At 53.4% G+C, this 21,156-nt stretch overlaps 1 protein-coding gene across 1 annotated transcript in view; it reads left to right on the top strand.

Moving 5' to 3' along the window:
* Nucleotides 1-15,877, top strand: part of PHGDH (phosphoglycerate dehydrogenase) — a 30,731-nt gene extending 14,854 nt beyond the window's left edge. The window contains exons 6-12 of the mRNA XM_082657501.1: nucleotides 6,326-6,458; nucleotides 7,009-7,157; nucleotides 8,724-8,876; nucleotides 12,432-12,564; nucleotides 13,777-13,907; nucleotides 14,503-14,740; nucleotides 15,581-15,877. Coding sequence (XP_082513627.1) covers nucleotides 6,326-6,458; nucleotides 7,009-7,157; nucleotides 8,724-8,876; nucleotides 12,432-12,564; nucleotides 13,777-13,907; nucleotides 14,503-14,740; nucleotides 15,581-15,735 — 1,092 coding nt within the window. The 3' untranslated portion in view covers nucleotides 15,736-15,877. The remainder of the gene's footprint in view (nucleotides 1-6,325; nucleotides 6,459-7,008; nucleotides 7,158-8,723; nucleotides 8,877-12,431; nucleotides 12,565-13,776; nucleotides 13,908-14,502; nucleotides 14,741-15,580) is intronic.
* The last annotated feature ends 5,279 nt before the right edge of the window (nucleotides 15,878-21,156 follow it).

The following is a 21,156-nucleotide window of genomic DNA, read 5'->3' as shown; positions in this document are numbered from 1 at the left end:
TGCATACAGTTCTATGCCTATAGAGGAATTCTATTTCTAGAGAGAATGGAATATTGTGCATGTCGTTAAGATAAAAACGCATGGCTTGGAATAAATAGATTTACCGTATTTTAAAACTGTTGCATGGAATTCCTTTGTAGGGATAAATTGATTTTGTTTGGCTATCCCCTCAGTGATGGACATTTAGATTGTTTGCAGATGTGGACTTTAGCAAGCGTTGGTGAGGTCTTTCATGATACCCTCGGGGTGAAGATGGAGACCGTGAGCTTGGTGCTAAGGGTTTAGTAATTGGTTGAAAGAGGGATCCGACTCAGTCTGTAGGGAGATTGTACAGGATGGTGCAGGGCTCTGCCTTGTCCACCATTCTCATCAACAGCCTGGATGATGTGTCATTTGTGGATGACAGGAAGCAAGGAGAAAAGTAGTTAATGCTTAAAAGTGCAGAATCAGGTCCTAAAAGACATTCGAAGTCTAGAATAGTTGGGCACTCTAATAGGAACTTTGTTTGGGATACATCAGTGCCCTACATATGAGCCTCCAGAGCAACTAGACTTGGGTGTAGAGGTGAGTATAAAAGGCTTTTTCTAGGGGAGGAGGCTTTTGTTTGACAACAGGGCAGTGTGGTTAACAGTGAGTGATATGATTGATAGAAAAGTTTATGTGACTTCTGACAGCATTAAAAGAAGTATGACATTCAGAGCAAGGGAGGTGACATTCTTCATGCTGTGTACTGATCAGCTCCTGTGTGAGTATTTGAGCAGTCAAAGACCCCAAGTTCTGGGAGACTGTGAAAGCTTTGGAGACAGAGGGTGATGGTGAGGGAGCTCATGTCTGTGTTTCCTAAGAAAGGGCTGAAGGCACTGGGGTCACTGAACCCATCAAGACTTGGGAGTCACAGTGGAGGCCTTCAAATAGCTAAACAGAAGTCTTATAGAAGAGTCATGCTCTCTAAGAAGTAGATCCAGGGAGGACCACTAGGTGTAAGCTGGAGGGGCAGAGCTACAGAGCTGGTCCCCAGTAGAATGAATGGTCTCAGGAGAGAGTGAGTCCCGCATCTCTGCAGATATACCTGCAAGACAGGATAACCACTTGGCCAGCATGTGAAGAGGGCATGTGAACATAGACGCAGACGCCCTGTGAGCCCTGATGTCTGTGAACATCCATCATCCCAATGGGCTACCACTTTCTTTAAACTGTGAAATGGTCCTGGCAGTGAGTTTACTGTGTGGTCCTAGGCAACGGTGTCCAATTATTAAGGACTGGGTTTGCTACAGTAACTTGGGAGAACAACCTAATTAAAGACATAGAGTGGACCAGTAGTCGTAGGGGACACTGAGTAGTTCTAGCTGGGCTGGCTCGGGCGAAACAGCAAAGCTTGTAAAGTTTATCTTTATCATCCTCTGCGCTCCTGGCACCTGGGGTCTCATCGTGTTCCTGATCTGTCACCAGGCTGTTTATCACTAATTAGGCTGCTAATGGACAACTATTATCTGACCCTCTCTAAGGTATCAGGATTTAAACTATCCGAAACGACTCTTCGGATAGTTTCATTTTGTTACAAGGAAAATGTTTTGGTGAAACGTGTGTGCAAAAAAAAAAAAGTGTAACAGATGAAATCATGGTTTCCCCCGTTTTTCCAACATGCCCGGGGAAAATGTCCTCCCTAAGCAAACCGGACTGTGAAAGCAGGGAACCGGTCATGGCTTTCTCTTGTGTGACTGAACAGTCATCAAAACAGGTGGACAGTTTTCATTTTCACCAATACTGAAAAGTGTAACTGATGCAGGACCTCTGTCTACCATTCTTGCTCCAAGTGACAACAGTACCTGCTCTTCTAGGGTCATGGAACTCCTCCAGACAGGGGAAGTCTCAGCTCCTACGTTATAAGCCCCAGTATTACTGAGCCTCCTTGGCCTCATTTTGAGTTTATACTTCAACATAATGCTTTCAGATATATGGTGGTTGGGTGAAAACGATTTCCCTGGTAAAACTGTTACTTATATAAATGTGCAGAATAAAAGCTATTAAATAGTTTAAAAAAAAAAAAAGGGGTCCCTTCACATCACAGGAGCTGTAAGGAGAGACCTTCTTGGGCTCAGATACTGGGGGTGGACCACCCCTTTCCCTTCCTTTCTTTGGGACCGTCTGGTCACTTACGGAAGGGGGAGCTTAGCCAGGTGGGGATCGGTGGGCGAAGAGCCCACTTATGCCAGCACAGGCCTAGGAGGAGCCTCGGTTTCCACCTTAGAGCAGCTGCTGTCCTTGCTTTGAGCCACAGGTGCAGATGTGGGTTTCAGGATAATTCTGGCAGCCTGCAGCCCGCTGGTGTTCTGAATCATTTGGGTCTTACACTCTGTGATGTTCTTTCTGCTTGAAACTTTTTCTCAATCGTGTTGCTGGATAACAGGTTATAACTCTGGAGGCTCAAGGCATTCAAGCTGGCTTGTCCCCTAGAGTGGGTCCACAGGCCCCAGCCGACCAGGGGCTGAGCCTTGCACTTTCTTTTCAGGGTTTTCTGTGAGGAGCAGACCAGCATCTCTTAACAGTTTCTTTGCGCCCAGGGTTGTGATGAGTCTGACGTTAGCCCAGAGGGATGGACGTTGAACCCGAGGCACCAGTTGTCCCTGATTCTTTCAGGTCCTGCTAATATTGACTGAGCTCTGCTGTGTTAGATACTGTGCTTGCAATGACCCTCTGGGGTCAATATTATTAACCCAGTTTTACAGATAAGGAAACTGAGGCCCAGGGAGCTTACGTGATACGCTCAAGATAATAGGACGAGTAAGGGGTGGAGTCCAGCTCAGACTCTGGGCCTCCTGAGTTCCAGCCTGGTGCTTTTTGCCCCACTCCACCACCGCCGTCTTTATTTCTGACCCCTGCTCGTTAATCAGTCCCTGCCTCGTGTCCCTGTGTTCAGCCATTCGCAGGACAGGCGGCTGCCATCTCAGTCTGGTACCTGGAATTCCTACTGCCCTAGAGCAGTGATGTTCAAATATTTTCAGATATAGAATAAGGACCTGGGGTATGGGCCCAGAAAGAGAGCAGGTGGTGGGGCTCTGGGCCTTCACCTCTGCCCCTTTGAATCGATCTGGCTTTATACGGAGTTTCTGTGTAAGGTTTCAGCGTGTTGGGGGAGAGCACCAACGCTAAGCCCGAAGATTGGCTCTGGGGTAGAGAGGGGGCATGACCGTTAGGCTCCCCTGTTGGAGTCCCTTTACCTTGCAGGCCTTCTTGCTCTCCTCCGTCCACGGTCAGCCAGGGGACCGGAAGCAGCGTGCTCAGCCTCCCAAGGCTGCCTCCTAGGACGGCAGCTAGGACGTCACCCTGGAGCTCCGCTTGAAAACCTAGGGTTCCTCTGCCGCCCCAACACCAGGAGTCCTGGGACGGGGTGAGGTGGGGCATCCCTTTGCGCAGCTCCCCAAGGCTCCTCTCTAGGAATCATAGATGTGTGTAACCGCGAGTGTCCTGATTTCCGCACGTGAGGACATCTGACCTAGCCAGGATACGTTAGGACGCGCCTCGGGATTGGTCTCCCGGGCCTGCTATCACCCTTTTTATCTCTGGCAACGTGGTCCCCTGATACAAGAACCCCAGCCCTTAGTTGAGCTCAGCTCCTGTCCGCCCTGGGTATTTTGAGTGAAAAATGAGAACAGGGTAGAATTCTTCCCTGCGGTTGTCTGCAGATGAACGAGGTACTGTTTCTCTGTGAAAGAAAGCTGAGTCGGGGCCTGCTGACCACTGCGGCAGACGCTTATCCCTCCTCTTGCCCCCACCCCACGCCGTCCACTTCCCTTTAGACCCAGGCAGCTGCAGCGGGGGCACTGGGCCAGGCTTGGCCTGCAAGACCCTTCCTCCTGGCAGCCCTGTGCTGCTTCTTGGCTCCTAGGAGCCCAGAGCCAATAGAGTTGTGTGAACCCCCTCCATCGGGCTTGGCTGTGTGACCTCCGCTGGTGTCCCTACCCTCTTCCCACTCCACATGAGGAAAAGTACATCTGGCTTAGAAATGAACGGGGCCGTTGTTTCAACCAGTCTCAGAGCCCACGGACAAAGAAGACTTGTGAGGACAAGGGCAGGATCCTCTCCCCTCCCCTGGGCGTTTCATTCTCCCCAAGAGAAACGAGGAGGTTACATCTGGGGGAATGGCCACGTGGGGCTCAGGCGGTCCCGAGCTCACGATCCCGTAGGGCGTCTGGGAGGCAACCTCTTTCTCCTAAACCTCTGCCGGAGGTCGGAGTGGGACCCACCCAGCGTTTGTTGTCCCACAAGGCTGATGATGAAAAACGTGACCCCAAAGTGACACCTTGTTCATAACCGTTTTCAGTTTCTTCTCTAAGAGTGCTGACTTGATATAGCGATCTTCTGTGCCATTATTTTCTAAAATAACTTGTATATTTCCCTAACTTCAAAAGAAATTCATGATCAGTGGGGGAAAGTTAAACGAGCGTAGGAAAGCATAAAAGAGAAAAATTAACCCTACCACCTAGAGATGACCACTGTTGAAGTTCTTTCTGTTTGTTTTTGTTTAATCCTGGGCCAACTCTGAACATTTTCTCAGGGCTAAGGGAGCTTTCTTTTCATGGAATGTTGAATTGTTGGAAGTCAGAGCAGGGGTGACTTTGAAATCATCCACCTGCTTCTTTACGTAGAGTTGAGGACCCAGGTCTGGAGGCACTGACTTGCACCTTGACACACAGTCGACAGTGACTGAGGCAGGACTCAGGTCCGGCTCCTGGTTCACTGGTTCAGAGGCCGTATCCTGGGTCCTGCCAGCCTGCCCAGCTCAGTTGGCTGTCCGGCCTTCTTGAGGACATCCATGCCTTTGAGACATGGACCAAGCCCATGGAGAGAGCCCTGGGAAGGCTTCCTGGGCAGACCAGGCAGAAAGTGGGTAGGTCTTTGCTGTTGCAAGAGGTGGATGCTTCTCGCCTGGTGGCATATGCATCCCTGCTGCTTGTGCTGCCTTGGCAACCTTTAAAGCATTGTCCCTGCTGAGAGGGGTGTGGCTGACACCCAAGATTCTTTCTGATGTGGGAGAGATGTTTCCATCTCATTCTACTCCTGTTTTCTCAGGTGGGGCTGTGGGCTGCTCACTCCACCCCTGATTACAGGGTAGGCATTAGGAGTGCAGGCCCTGGAGTCAGAACACTTGTGTCCCAGCTCTACCACTTGCTACTCTTAGGACCTTGGCTAAATCATTTAACCTCCACCTTAGTTTCCTCATATGTGAAACAGGGAAATAATAGTACCTAAGGAGGTTTGAGACACATAGTGAATGCTAGAGATGTTTGCCATTATCTGCTATGAGTCTGTGTCCTTTCTTCCTTCTCCTGAGCTTTGTCTTCTCCACCTTTCCCTCTTCCCATCAATATGTGATGACCTTTAGCTGATTTCATAGGGTTCATGAAGTTTACACCCCTGAGTTTCTTGTCTGTCCCCATCTCCCAGGCGTCAAACTTCCCTCCTTCTCCGCAGCCTCAGGGCGGTCCCTCTGCTTTGGGGGCCCACCCCCTCCCCAGCCAGCCCAGACCAGGCTTCTTTCTGGGTCCTCCCCACCCACGGTGCCTTTATGTCTCACTTTCCCTCTCTTGATGTCCTTCCCCATCCCAGTCAAACCTGCCTTGTTGAAAGGATTTGTCGTTAGTCATTTATACCTCTCTGCGCGATTAGTCACCAAGTTATGGCTTCCAAAACGAGACGCACTTTAAGTCTTGTTAAAAGAAACTTCAAGAGAGGGGACCGTACTCTCCCCGCTGGTGTCAGCACTGGTGTTTCACCGTCTTCCCCAGTGGCGAGTCCCGTCTCCTTGGTAACCCGCTCAGCACCACCACTGTCCTCCTCCCTCATCTCTTCCTCGCTCTGTTGAAGTGGGTGGTGCACCTGCCTCTGTCTCCTGGCCTGTGGCGCCTCCGGCTGCAGACAGCTTCTCCCCCTTTCCCTCGTGCCCTCCGACCGTGTCACCGCTTCCCGCAGGATTGTCCCGCCTCACGTGGGCTCCCCACTTTCCAAGGGCGTCTGAGCTCCACTGGTCCAACCGCGCACCGGTTGTTACCGCACCCGTTCGTGGTTCAGCGCTTGGAGGTGGGCGAACCTGCCTTTGAACTCTGGCGCCGCCCCCTCCAGTGTGTAAGCTCCACTTCCTTCAGCTCTAATGAAGGAAGAATAGTGCCAACCCAGTTGTATTGTCATGAGAGGTAGACAGGTGTTGGGGAAGGCTTAACTGTGGTGCGGGGCATAGGGTCAGTGCTCCGTAAATGGCTGCTGTGACTAATAATACCAGTGCTAATAATGAACAGTGACACTTACTCTCCCTCTCTGACTTCCCCAGACCATAGGGTATGACCCCATCATTTCGCCAGAGGTCTCGGCCTCCTTCGGTGTGCAGCAGGTGCCCTTGGAGGAGATCTGGCCTCTCTGTGACTTTATCACTGTGCACACACCTCTCCTGCCTTCCACCACAGGTAGGTGTGCCCCTACCTTGTGGGTTGGCCACAGAAGCCACAGACCAGATAAGGGTAGGCCCTCAGTCTGGCCTTTCCGCCTATGCTGGGGACCAGCTGTGGCGGTGGCCCATTCAGATCCTGTGAGCATGGAGCACGGTGATGTTTTGTTACATGGCCTTGCATCAGACCGAGGAGGGGTGAGTTAGGTAGAAATGCACAGGGTCTGGGTGGTCTGGGTCAACATGTAGGACCAGCGACCCCGTGAGTACTTCCTGGGACCACTGCCGGCAGCACTAATGTCTCGGGGATATTTGGGATGTTTCTAAACTGAGTCTGGTCCAAATCCATGACAAGATCTCCTGCCCCAGAGCATCTGAGAAGGGAGCAGTGAGACCAGAAAGACCGTGGTCCCCCAGAAAGGAGGTGTGTGGGGAAGAGCTGGTGGGAGGGAGAGAGGGCCTTTGGAGCCGATGCGGTGGCCATGGAGCCAGTGCGGTGGCCAGTGCAGTGGGGAGAGCATGGGGATCCCCACACCAGTGCCCCAGGGAAGCTCCTCCCTCCGTTCCAGGCCTGCTGAACGACAGCACCTTTGCCCAGTGCAAGAAGGGGGTACGTGTGGTGAACTGTGCTCGCGGAGGGATTGTGGACGAAGGCGCCCTGCTCCGGGCCCTGCAGTCGGGTCAGTGTGCTGGAGCCGCGCTGGACGTTTTCACAGAGGTGAGTCCCTGCTCAGTGCTGGTGGAGAGGGGAGACCAGAGCAGAGGGACTTGGGCTGCAAGCCCAGCTGTGCAAAGACCTTGAGCTTCCTGTCTCTAGTGGGAGAAATTGTGTCGCCAAAAGTAACACATCTGTGGTTTGAGGAGCCCAGTGCAGAGCCTGGTACAGAGGCAGCCGTGCTGTCTTCTGTAAAACTCAGAGTTTATATAGGATGCATTCCTGGGCTTGGGCTCCTGGACGGCTACCCTGTTGATAAGTTCAGAGGAAGACAGAGCAGCAGATCAGTTCTGAGGCGGAGGATTTCGGGCAGGCAGAGAGGGGTTTAAGGTATTGATACAGATCTCTGGTGAAATGAATCCCACTGCCAAGAAGACATTCCACCCAGTGTATGTTGGCTTTCCTTTCCCTTCCTCTCTTCCCGCAGAGGGAAGGAAGCCGAGAATACTGGTTAGACGTGTTCCCCTGGTCCCAGAGGCTGCTGTCCCTAGGTCTCTGTGCAGGAGCAGAGATATAGCATCTGCTCACCCACTGCCCCCATCCTGCCCTCACACCCGATAGCATTTCCACTCGAATCCTGTCCACCTCTCTTAAAAATCCCACCTCAGCGTCAGAGATTGGGGAGAAAGCACGGGCTTTGGATTAGGCAGCGGGGGTTTGCTGGTTACCAGCTTTGTGGCCTTGGCAAGACCCTGGCCCTCTGACCCCCCGTAGCACTCAGTGTCTGTTCCCTGCCCAGGGCACAGCATGCGTTGGGTTTGTGGTCCTGGCCATCTCTCTCAGCTACATCGTCAGCTCCTTGAAGGCAAGGGTGTGCCTGGCTCTTGTTTATATCGCCGTCTCCCTAACACAGCACCTCCCCCCGCTCTCTTTGGCCTCCCCATGACACTTACTACTCTGCGGCCGGCACTCACAGACCTATGTGGCCAAATCCCGTGGGAGCCGATAGAGTCCTGGGGAGAATGCAGAAGAGAGGAGGCCTAAGTAACAGGTCCAACGCCCCTATATTGTGCCTGGTGAGCAGAAGGGGTGGCAGGGGCACTGGAGGGTGGGGTAGGGGTGGCCAGGTGGGCCGCCTGTCCTGGTGAGAGCCAGGATGCAACACCCGTGTGGAATGCCCTCAAAGAGCCTGCCTCTGTGCTAAGAGCTGACAGGAAGTGCTGAGGGGTGGACTGGACTTGGGGCAGGGACTAGAGGGGAAAAACCAATATCAGCTATACCAGCTACCACTGGTTGAGAACCTCCTTTATTACTGCATAATCTCCATAATAGTGTTAGGAGGTAGGTAGTAGTAACCCATTTTATAGATAGGGAAACTGAGGCTCAGAGAGATGGAGATTTTGCCCAAAAGCACATAGGTAGTACGTGGTGGAGCTGAGATTGGAATCCGGTCTACAGCTCTGTCTACTCTGCTGTGATGGAACATTCATGAGGAAGACGGTTATTATTGAGTCCAGTGACCACCCAGACAAAACGGAAGTAGGAGGCAGCATCACCCCTGCCCTCTTCCCCTCCAACTCCCTGGGGCCATCTGAAGCAACCCACCCAGAGATGTCTCTTTCTGGGCAGGAGCCACCCCGGGACCGGGCCTTGGTGGACCACGAGAACGTCATCAGCTGCCCCCACCTGGGCGCCAGTACCAAGGAGGCCCAGAGCCGCTGCGGGGAGGAAATTGCCATCCAGTTTGTGGACATGGTGAAGGGGAAATCTCTAGCGGGAGTAGTAAGTACGCCACGTGGGGCTGGGCCCGGAGGTCAGAGGGAGGAGTTGCAGAAGGGCGTGTTGTCGCTGGGACCAGATTCAGCCCTGGGAGCCGAAGATAAGGGACTGTACTTGAGCCAGTGTGCTGGGTGGGGTGGCAGGAGCTGCCCCTGCTTAGCCTTGAGAGCTGAGGCCCAGCAGCAAGGAGCCAGCTCAGCTTGTTTATATTGTAGGCTCACTGCTGAGATTGTGTTTTTTCCCAGTGCCCTGCCTCTGGAGAAAGGCTCCTTTGTTCTCCACAGGCCTTGGGAGTGAAGGAGTGTGGCTGGCATGATGGCGGAATGCCCGAGGTAGGGGCAGGTGGGGGATGGCCTGTGGAGAAAGCCCTGAGAGGGCGTTCTCACCTCGTGACCCCGAGCGCTCGCCTTTCATCCCATCTCTCTTAGGACCCTGAGCAGGGTTGCCCTACCCAGAAGCCTGCACCCATCATCCCCATAGGAACCCTCCAAGCCAGCTGGCCCCCTTTCTTTCCCCCAAATCATGGTTTCTTGACTGTGTTCACAGTGGGCCCTTCCTGGTACCTGTTCCTCTTCCAACCTGAACCTGACTTATACTTCAAGTCCTGTCTCATTCACTCAGTCACTCAGATGGTCCCTAAGCTCCAGTGGGTACCAGATACTGTCAGAGCCCTTTGGGGATATGGAGGTGAATAAGGAAGGCATAGCTGTCCATCAAGGGGCTTGCGCGCCACCTGCCCCTTCACGAAGACTTGCTTGGCCTTTCTAGCTCCATCCCAACCCTTTTGCAGTGAGCCACATTCTCTCCTATTATTGACGTTTCATGAGTTTATATCTTAGTTCTTAATTAAATTCTAAGTTCTCAGAGGACAAACAACAAAAAAGAAAACACCACCAAAAGCAAAACGATGTAAGCTTCTCTGCAGTTCATGTGGCTCTGCCTGGAGCATTTAACCAATAATGAATGAGAGTTGGGGCGCGGCTGGGGGGTAGTCCCTGACCCTCCTGGCTGACCCTCAACACAGGCATTTTCGCTTCTGAGGACAGAACTGCGGCAGGAGAGACACAGTATGCTTTGTTCAACCCTGCCAGCCCTGGTTTAAGAGCCCAGGCCACTGTGGCCTCTACACCCTGAGAAAGTAAAGGCGCCTACTGCTGTCCCGTAGGAGGGCTCCTCGGGGGCAGCCTTCGCAGGTGCGACGGGCAGGCTGGGACAGCCTGGCAGTGGCCACAGCTCGGTGGTCAACAAAGACACATCCACATCCACGTCTGCACCCTTTCTCTGCGCTGTGTCTGTGGGCTTCTCAAGACAGGGCACGCTTTCTCACTCCCTTTGCATGCCGTGGGCTTCTGAGCAGTTCATTCCTCCCCCGTGAGGCTGGTGGGGACCCAGGCGAGGTTTGGGCCACCGTGACCATTGCCACCCAGTCTGGGCTGGGCTTTTCTTTTTTCTGTCCACTCACAAGGCAGGGTACAGCCCTCAGCGGTGCAGCCCTTATGAGTTATTCAGGGAGTGGTGGCATTCCAGGCCTTTTCATGACGGGGACTCAACACCAGCTCCGTCAAATGGGCCCACAAAATGTCCCCTTCTTACTTAAGGGGTCACATCTCCTAGTCAAATTGTTAAACTTAGGCAAATTGAACTCTCCAGCCACAACGGCTGGTGGGGTAGAGTAGGCATTTGTAAGAAAGACATATTTGTTACATGGGAAACTCCTCTGTCCCTCATTCTTTACCGGGTCCTCTCCAGTTCTGCTCTGACGTGAGGCACAGGTTAGCATTAGGGTCAGGTTGGTGCCCCAGTGCATTGGCTCTTCCTGGAGGCTCCCACTCATCTTCTAGAGAAGACAGACGCTCCTTTTACTCAGCAGACCTGGGGGAAGCACCGGCCTGGCCTGTGCAGGCACCTGACCAAGCGTGACGCCTGCCTTTGGGGCTTCTCAGATGAGCACTTTCCTGCTGCCTGCTGCAGGCTTTCACACCCCAGCTGTGGCCTGGCCCTTCAGTTCTCCCCCTGCAGCTCTGGGACTCACTGCCCTTTCTGTGCCCTTCGGAGAGGATCAAAGGGGACCCGGCCGCAGGGTGCGATCACACCAGGATGCCCCTTACACAGAAGGGTCTGCTGGGGGTCCCGCCTCCTTGGTTGTTTCTGTCATCACAAGTCTCTTCTTTAATTCTCTGCCAGTTGTGTCTTTATGAAAACAGGAATAGAAGCGTCCGTGTTTTCTTTTCATTACATCTTAGAGCTGCCTGATTTGCATCCAACCCGGGTTTCTTTTTCTTTTCTTTTTTTTTTTTTTTTGCAGTACGTGGGCCTCTCACTGCTGTGGCCTCTCCCGTTGCGGAGCACAGGCTCCAGACGCGCAGGCTCAGCGGCCATGGCCCACGGGCCCAGCTGCTCCGCGGCACGCGGGATCCTCCCAGACCGGGGCACGAACCCGTGTCCCCTGTATCGGCAGGTGGACTCTCAACCACTGCGCCACCAGGGAAGCCCCCAACCCGGGTTTCTAATTGAATCTTTCTTAGATGGTTCTCTTTACAAGTTGCCTCAGCATAAGTGGCCAGATACTTAACTCAGAGCCACAAGATGGAATAGACATTTTGACACAGAACAAGCTGGTTTTCGTTATCAAGCCCCTGCTGGGGGTCCAGCCAGCCAGACCGTAGACTTACAACGTCAGAAGATTATGTGGCTTCTGCCTTCTTCAACTGCCTAGCAGGCCTGTGGTGGACTTCACAGGAGTCAACTTTTAAAGAGTGATAGGATCATCAGAAGTGTGTGAATCCAGGGAGTTCCCTGGTGGTCTAGTGTTTAGGATTCTGCGCTTTCACTGCCATGGCCTGGGTTCAATCCCTGGTTGGGGAACTGAGATTCCACAAGCTGCGCGGCATGACCAAAAAAAAAAAAAAAAAAGTATATAAATCCAGCCTTACAAATTGTGATTTTTTTTTTTTTTTTTTTTTGCGGTACACGGGCCTCTCACTGTTGTGGCCCCTCCCGTTGAGGAGCACAGGCTCCGGACGCGCAGGCTCAGCGGCCATGGCTCACGGGCCCAGCCGCTCCGCGGCATGTGGGATCTTCCCGGACCGGGGCACGAACCCGTGTCCACTGCGTTGGCAGGTGGATCCTTCACCACTGCGCCACCAGGGAAGCCCTCCCCATACGTTTTATGTCAAAGACCCATCTTCCTTCCCCAGCACAGGAGAAACAAGTCTCCGGTGGAGTGGGTTGGGGGCGCTGGCACATGTTCAGAGAAGAGGGAGGTGTCCTTTTCCCCATCTTCCCACTCCCTTCTGGCAGTTGGAAGTGGTCTTAGCCTTCTGTGCCCTCTTCTGGCTCTATAGCTCTCCTCAGCTGTGGGAACACGTTGTTGTTACCTCGTTGGTGGCTAGTGGAGGTTATCACCCCCCAGGCACCCAAAGCAAGGGTGGCCCCGTGCCACCTGCTCTCCACGTGGAGCTGAGTCTCAGCAGTAAGACCTTGCTTGGGGGCCGAGTTGGGCAGGTGTGCCCTGTCCCATCCCTTCCTGACCTCTGCCCTGCTCCCCTCTCTCTGCAGGTAAACGCCCAGGCCCTCACCAGTGCCTTCTCTCCACACACCAAGCCTTGGATTGGTCTGGCAGAAGCTCTTGGGGCACTGATGCAAGCCTGGGCTGGGTCCCCCAAAGGGACCATTCAGGTGGTAACACAGGGTAAGCCGGGAACTCTGCAGAGGGAGAGGGAAGAGGGGCGTGGACTCGGCACCCCACCGGGCGTGTCTGCTGCAGGAACAGACCAGTGAGGGACGCAGAGGTGACCCCGCTCTCATGACTCCGTGCTTCATGTTTGGTCTGAGTATGGCTTGCTTGCTACTGACGAGGATGAGTACAAAAAGTTATTGGGAGATATACTTAATTTTCGTAAATCACGTTGATGCAGTCTTTTTAAGACATGCATGTTTGGGGTGCAAGAGGGACCTCCGTAAGATTTGGAATTTCACGTGCGAGGCAGTAGGATTGGTGGAGGGAGTCCAGGTGAAGCAACAGAACATTTTATTCTGGTTTTGACCCTGTTGCTTACCTGCTGTGGGACTTTTCCTTCTCTGAGCTGTGAGTTCTTCACCTGTGAAGTGAAAGCCGGGGCGGGGGTGTCAGACGAGGCAGGCGGCGAGGACATTTTGTGCTCTGACATCCTCAGGTGGGCCCTCGGGCAGGCTGATGCCCGCAGGGGCATTTGCTCCGCAGGGGAGTGGGGACGGGAGCAGTCCCTGCTGTCTGCCCCTCTGGCCGCCTGTGCAGTGGGTCCAGCCCTGTGCAGGCGTGGTTGAGAGACCAGGGAGGGCCCCGGTCCCCTGATCCCTGCAGGGGCTTGTCCTCCCCGTTGACCATTGGGCATCCCCTCCCTTGGGGAGAGACTGGAGCGGAGGCAGGTAGAACCTGAGCATTGCCGGTACCAGGCAGGGGCAGAGCCAGGGGCCTCGCTGGCCGGGGTGCCGAGGCCTCAAGGAGACAAGACAGGGAAGTGGGCCCAGCTGCTTTAGTCGCCCCTTCCTGCTTCCATTTCCTGAGGCTGGCAAGGGCCTGAGTGCCGGGTAGGGATGAGGGTAGGATAATTTTCAAGTGTCCCTTTGGGGAAGGACAGGCAGGCCAGGGCGGACAGGCCAGGGGCAGGTGTGCGGGGCAGCAGAGTTAGGCCGGGTTCTGGAGAAGAGCTTCTTAAACTGGTGTAGAGCATCCCCAGTGTCCTGGCCTGGACCCCCCGTGTGTCCCCCACCCCGAGAGGAAAGCAGAACCGCCTGGCAGGCTGGAGTTGGGCCCCCAGGTCAGTGAGGAGCCATGACCCAGAGCTCGGGGCCAGTGATGTGCTGCCCACCCCCTTGTTGTTCTACACACAGTGGCCTTACGGTGGCTTCTCTGGGTCCCCAGGATTGTCCCTGAAGAACTCTGGGAACTGCCTGACCCCCGCCGTCATCGTTGGCCTCCTGAAGGATGCTTCCCGTCAGGTGGAGGTGAACCTGGTGAATGCCAAGCTGCTGGTGAAAGAGTCCGGCCTCAATGTGCGCACCCCTCCCCTCCCCTCCCCTGCCCTCCATCCCCTCCATCCCGGGTCAGCACTGCTTTTCTCGCCTGTGTTCAGAGCACCTTGCAGCTCTGCTCCCCGAGCGGGAGCCCTGGGCGCCAGTCCTGCAGGTGACAGTGTCTGCCTGTGAGAAGTAGCTGTGATCTCTTCACTTGCAGAGTGCAGATACCACCGGCCCCGAGCATCGCTACGAGTGAACTAATACTCGTGAAAGTGCTTTGTGTATAAGTGCTCTGTGAGTGGGAGGGACAGCAGTAGCCCCACTTCACAGCTGAGGAAATCGAGGAGCCCGGCTGGGAGCTGGGAGATAGCCCGGCGTGCTCGGCCCACTCCAACCAGTGCCCCTTTACCACGGCACCCGGGTTCCTGGTTAGTCTGCAGACTCCGGGAGCTCGCCGCACATCCTCTTAGCCTCTGCCGCCCCTTGTGGCTTCCCCATCTGCCCTCTCCCCACCGCCACCCGCCCTGAATTGCTGAGCATGGCGTGGCCGCAGGGCTGAAGCCCTATAAATTGGCGATTAGGCCTAGCGAGGGGGTGGGCGTCACGGTGCCTTTTTGCCTTCTCTCTGCAGGTAACCACTTCCCACAGCCCTGCTGCACCAGGGGAGCAGGGCTGCGGGAAATGCCTCCTGACCGTGGCCCTGGCAGGTGCCCCCTACCAGGCCGTGGGCTGGGTCCAGGGCACCACGCCTGTGCTGCAGGCACTCAACGGAGCTGTCTTCAGACCAGAGGTGCCTCTCCACCGGGGCCTGCCGCTGCTCATGTTCAGGACTCACCCCTCCAACCCTGCGATGCTGCCGACCATGATTGGTGAGGAGGGACCTGTCGGGCCGGCCGGTGCCCTTGAGGCAGCGGTGGGTGTGTGTTGAGGACTCTGTCCTGGGACTGGGCTCCGTGGACTTTTGCCTCCTTCAGCCCCTCTCCATGCCTGCCGGCATCACTGGATCTGCAGCAGGTTCCAGGACATTTGGGGAGCCGGTATGGAGTTCTGAGGTTCAGTGCCTTATCTAAGGTCGTCAGGGGTAGGGCCCCAGAGCCCCTATTGATAGGCAGGTGCTCACCACAGCAAGGACACAGTTGAGAACTGCCTGTAGAGCTGTATCCCAGGAGCTCAGAATTAAGTTGCAGGTTTCCTTCTGACCTCAGGCCCGGTGGTGGCCAGCCTGATCCAACAAACCATGTCAGGGTATCCCCTCCAGATGTCGTGGGCATCTTGGATCTGCTCCTGTCCCCTGGCGCTCGGGCTCCTGGGAGTTCTGGAGCACTTCCAAGTATGGCAGAGACTGTGTCCACAGGCCTCCAAGGGCCTAATTTCACTATCGTTGCCAGCTGCCCAGGGGAACTTTCCCCTGCTTTTCCCCTTTGCTGATGGTCTGGGTAAAACTGGCAGCTGGCAAGTCCAGCTCTGGCTCTTTGTGGTTGATCTTCCCTCCCCTGCCTTGCCTGATGGCCAGGGTGTTCCTAAAGCCTGCAGAATAGCGAGGGACCTGGGCAGAGCCCTTTGTTCCCTGTCTCAGCGCTTTGATTCTGAGACCATCACCCCCGTTGCAACATTGATCTTGGGAACTCAAGTCTTGTGAGCCTGCTCCCAGCCTCTTGCTTCTCCTTCCCCCCAGCCCTGTGCCAACCAGGGGTTTCTTCTACTTCCAGGCCTCCTGGCAGAGTCGGAGGTGCAGCTGCTGTCCTACCAGACCTCAATGGTGTCGGATGGGGAGACCTGGCACGTCATGGGCATCTCCTCCCTGCTGCCCAGCCTGGAGCCCTGGAAGCAGCACGCGACCGAGGCGTTCCAGTTCCACTTCTAACCTTGGGCTCACTTGTCCCAGCCTCGTGGGATTTTCTGAAGAAACACACCCACTGGGAGAGGAGAGCCACATTCCTGGGGCTGACGCTGCTTGTGTCTCATCTGACCCCTGTCGTACAGCAATAACCACCCAATAAAGAGCCTACCCCGTACTCTTCCGGGCACCTTTGTGTTGTCATTACCCTGAAGAGCCACCAGAGGGCATCCGCAGGCAGCCGTGGGGTTAGATGCTCTGCCTTGGAGGAGTAGGATTAAAGCTCAGACTGCTCCCACAGAAGTCTCCATCTGCTGGGGGGACAGAGCGCACAGAGGCCACTGGAAGCAGTGAGGAAAGTGCCACAACAGGTGCATATGAATTCTGTTGAGAGCAGCGGAGGAAGTCATTGGAGCTGTGGATGGTGGTTCCCAGGAGATAGTTGGAAAGATTTCATAAGGGGAAGAAAGTGTGAGTAGAGGCACAGGGCCTGAGGTTGTTTGATGAGTTCCCAAAGCCAGCTCAGTATGGGCTGGGCAGTATATTACTTGATTTTTTTTTTTTTAAGATGATTTTCGCAAAACATGGCAGAATGGTACTCCTGCATCCTAAGGGTTTCACCTTTTGAGGGTTTTTTACTCCGTCTGTAGGGGATGACCCATTCCTACCTTACGCCCAGCAGCATCTGTTTTGGAGACAAGGCAGGCTAAGAAGGCCCAGAACCGGGCAGCTAATTGACAGTGGCAGGAGCAAACCCGTCACTGTGGCCTCAGAGCTGCGACTGAACCGAAGGTCGGTAGAGCTCCACCGGTAACCGCTCACTGTGCTGACCTCAGCTGTGAGCTCATAACATGTATTAGGGCCTTGCCGTAGCAGACCTGGAAGGGGATGGGCCTGAACTCGAACAGCAAGGTGGCTTTGAGCTGCTTTGACCTTGAGCACAGTGCTTAATTCCCCTAAGCCTTTGTTCCCTCATCAGTAAGAGGGATAAGGACGCCTCTCAGGATTGAATGGCTTAAAAAAGTGGTGTATGGGAAGTGCCCAAGGCACTTGGTCTCTTCATCCCTGTGTCTTTCTTTAAGAGCAGACGACCAGGTCTCAGTCGCTTACATAGAATCACTGCTCCAAACGGCCCTCCCTTTGCCCTTGCGGTAATGTTCTTTCAGATCTGGACGTGGGGCGTCCTGACATCAGACAGCCCGTTCTCTCTGCCTGGAAAGAGATCAAGAAGCATCTGGTGGGGGTCGGGGGGGGGGTGGCGGTGGGCGCTGGAGCCCATCGATAGCTAGAAAAGTAGGCTGAGATTGATCAGTTAAAAATTGAGCTCAATCTTCCGCCGCCCAGCCTCTTCTCAGAAGCCCCTAGACAAACCATATGCTGTGCTCTGAGGTGGTCAAAACAATTCTAGAAACCCCAATTACTTGAGCATCCCCAGATATCTTCCTAGACGTGGGTAGGTTTTGAAGGCATGGGACACATTCACTGTATCACCCTGTCCTGTGGCTGCCCACGTAAACTCTCCTAAATTTAAAAAGGCAAGATTAAGTTCAAGATCCAGCTGGTGCTGTTTACTCCTTCGCATTTCTCTGTGGTTTGTGGCATCTCTGCACCGCCTAACTTTAGAGTGGAATTTCCTTCTTGTGTGTCTTGGCTGGGAAGCAGAAGTTTTGCTGGAAGCTCAGTGAGGGAGGCAGACGAATAGTGGGACAGGAGGGAACTGGCCTCCGAATGCTGGCTCCTGGGACTCTGAGATTCAGAAACGTACGTACGTACGTACATGTGTGTGTGTGCGTGTGTGTGTGTGTGTTTAGTATGTCCCCTGGAGACCAGAAGTTGCCTCATGGTCAGTGGGCTGGACCACTCTCCACATCTGTGTCAATATACTGTGACATGTTGGTATTCTTGCTTGAGCTGCGTTAACAGGCCTCAATGCCTTTATCAAGTCATCACTCCGTCCTCTCCTGCTGTAGGTTGTCCTGGGTGACTTTTGTCCACATAGGTAAGTTCTTTATCTGCATGATTGTAGCCTACCTTAGGGTGAAAATGGTGACCGGGCAACTGGAAAATCATTCCCTCATATGCTGACCTTAAACAGGGGGAGAGGGCTCTGTTCAGAGCCAGCAGGAGTCAGTTTTAATGAAGTAGATGCCGGAGGTACCAGAGGAAGTCCTAGGGCTTAGTATCAAGGTCAGTGAAGAGGGGGAGAGGAAGGGGCTGGAAACCTCTGTGCAGTGGTGACAATGACCAGTGCCCTCCTGGGTGCCCTGCAGCTGAACCAGGGCTCATATTCTGCCGGCGTGCACGGTATGGGCAGCACCTTGATAGTCTCATTAAATATTTTTAATATCACCCCCACATAGTGTCCAAATGACTCACAAGTGGCAGCAGGCCTGGCTGCGGCATTCGGTGACACAGAAGGTCCTGGTTGCTCAGGCCACAAAGACCCCCCAGCAAACTATGTGGATAGAAGGCAAGGTCCGGAGTCTCCTGCCTCAAGAACTCAGGTGATTATGGTACTAAGTGAAGTAAATCAGACAGAGAAAGACAAATATCATACGACATTTCTTTTATGCAGAATCTGCAAAAAAAAAGAAAAAAGTGACACAAATGAACTTATTTACAAAACAGAAACAGACTCAGAGACTAAGAGAATGAACTTACGGTTACCAGGGGGGAAGGATGGGAGGGAGGGATAGATTGGGAGTTTGGGATTGACACATATACACTGCTGTATTTAAAATAGGTAAACAACAGGGACCTACTGTATAGCCCAGGGAACTCTGCTCAATATTCTGTAATAACCTAAATGGGAAGAGATTTGAAAAAGAATAGATACATGGATATGTATAACTGAATCACTTTGCTCTACACCTGAAAATAACACAACACTGTTAATCGACTCTGCTCCAATATAAAATAAAAATTAAAAAAAAAAAGAACTCAGGTGAATAAGGGCTTTGCTCCCATGACTACAGACACTACTCCAGAGATCCTAGGAAAGGCATACATTGTCCTGCCAGGGCTGCCAACTAGACTGAGGGCCCCCAAACAGCTTGCTGAGGAGGAGTAGGCAATGGGGGTCAGCCAAGGCGGGCTGCTGGGTGGCAGCTACAGCTGGTGTAAGAGAACAAGAGTTCAGCGAGCACCTGGAGAGGGCCTGGGAAGGGAGTCAGCTGATGCAAGATTAGCGCTCTCGCAGGGCTTTATCTCGGATTTTCTGGTGCCTGTTGTGAGTCGAACAGCCCGGAGCAAGCAGTGAAGTGGGCGGGCCCAGCACCTCATCTCCCTGTGCCCAGTGTCCTGTTATCCCTAGGGCGGCCTGCCCACGCCTGCCCTCCTCCCCACTGACAGAAGCCATCCTCCCTCCTCCAAAGTGCCCCTTTCCTGCTGGGGTGGCAGAGGAAACTTTCTACAAGTACATAAGTTAATAACTGAAATAACTTCACGCCCCTGAACTATTGCTGTTTTACAAGAAGATCCTAGATGAAGCAGTGCCCTAGCTCAAGAGGGAAAAACCATCCTCTAAGGGAAGAGTTTCCTGCTAGGGATTGAAACAATGTTTTTGGCTGCAGGAGCCCAAAACGTAACCTATTCACCTCTGCCCTGTGCTCACTTGTGCCGGTAACACCAACAAGGCACGGGACCAAGGAGCTTTGATCCTCATATCCTGAAGTCATTTCTGGCCCCTGTCTGCTGGCTCTGTAAGGTGTCTGTAAGGTGTCTTACGATCAGGGAAGGAAGCTGGCGGTGGAGGCTGTGTTTCACTCTTTGTTCCCCCTGTACCTCTCAGAGAATGGAATTGGAAGGGAGAGAGGGAGGGTGTGAGGTGAGCGCTCGGCAAGTTCACAGCTGTGGGCGTACATGCGCGTGGGGAGAGTGGGACCTCAGAGCCAGGAGGGCCAGCAGGTTTCTCTGCATGACAGCTGCTGCACTGGTTGTGTTCTGGTTTCCAAGAAATATGGGAGTTATTCCCTCCTTCCCTACTTTTTAATTGTGTTCTATTAGTTTAGTACCAAACCTAAAATTTAGAAATTCACAGAAAACCCTACGAAACGAAGAAAGAACTAACAGCACAGAAATTTAATAATAACAAACTTGTAACAAAGGAGAGGCAAGCTATCAGGATCTTGCGGGAGACAACGGATCTGCCACATTTCCGGTCTGTGATTCAAGGCTGAGCCTTCCCTCCATCCCTCCATCTCCCTTTTCACAAAGGGCTCCTCTAGCACCACAAGCCCATGACAGTGACTACAGCAGGGAAAGGCATGAAGGACCCCCTAAGGATGGCCCCTCACTCTACAGGGCCAGTGCTTTTGGGGGCTGCTGTGTCCAATCCAATCTATTTACCAGCTAAGAGTGGGGGACATTTATACGATCGAGAGAGGGCAGAAATTCTATAGCGTACTTTTTCAAGGAACCTCTCCACAGATAAAGAAACAAAAGAAGGACATTCAATCATGAGTCTCACCCTGGGCATCCCCCCTTTCCCCATACCTGCTCCTTACCCGAGGCAGGCTCTCCTAAAGATATCCCGAGGTCTGGGGCGTTCCACTGCCCTTCCAGCAACAAACCTGGACGCCTGAGGGCCCTGAGCCCAACGCCATGGAAGCCAAGGCTGGGAGGTGGGCAGGGTCCCCATGACACATCCTGTCTGTGATGGGAAAACAGGCTGGGCAGTGCAGAGGCAGAGCTCCGCAGAGCACTGCACTGACATACAATCTTTATTTCAGCTAACATCTCAGTGGTGTAGGTTCATTGCTCCTGTGAGACAAGGATGAGGCCCAGCTTTTCTTTTCTTGGTACAATGCTGCTTAAGCATGTGGACCAGGAGAGGGAGGGAACCTGATTTGGAAACTCTCCCTTGAAAAATCCCAATTCTCTCTCTCTTCCTCTGTCTCTTCTTTCTCCTCTCTCTCTCTCTCTCTCTCTCTCTCTGCTTCTGATGACTGAACTAGCTTGACACATTTAATGGCCCCCTCTTTGCCACTGACTTGCCCTTAACAACCATATTACAAACAGACAACAGATAAGCAAACAAACAGATGACTCCCTGGTAGCGCCAAAGTCTGATGAGTCTGCTTAAGGAGCCTGCCGTTCTCAACCATACCCTGCAGCCTGGCCAGTCGGCCCCCTTTCCAACCTCGCTTACCTCCTAACATCCCAGAGGCACACTTCAGTTGCCCCACAAGGCTGAGAACGCTGGCAGTGGTTAGGAGTGAACAGAGGACACCCTTTATCCTGCAGTTTTCCTGTTTTATCCGGGTATCTGGTTTACCCAGGACTTCTTCCTCATCTTTCCCTGTTCCCTATCCTGCCCTTGGCAAACCTTTTTAGTCTTCCCCCTTCATATACCAAAGTAGGGGGGAAAATTTAAAAACAGGAAAATAGAGATGAAGTATTCGGGCACAGGGACTGATCTGTTGAGATTTATGTGTTGTAAAAGCAATT

The sequence above is a fragment of the Grampus griseus genome (assembly GCF_964374135.1).
Source record: "Grampus griseus genome assembly, chromosome: 1".
Taxonomy (NCBI): Eukaryota; Metazoa; Chordata; class Mammalia; order Artiodactyla; family Delphinidae; genus Grampus; species Grampus griseus.
This window is presented reverse-complemented; position numbering and strand designations above follow the sequence as displayed.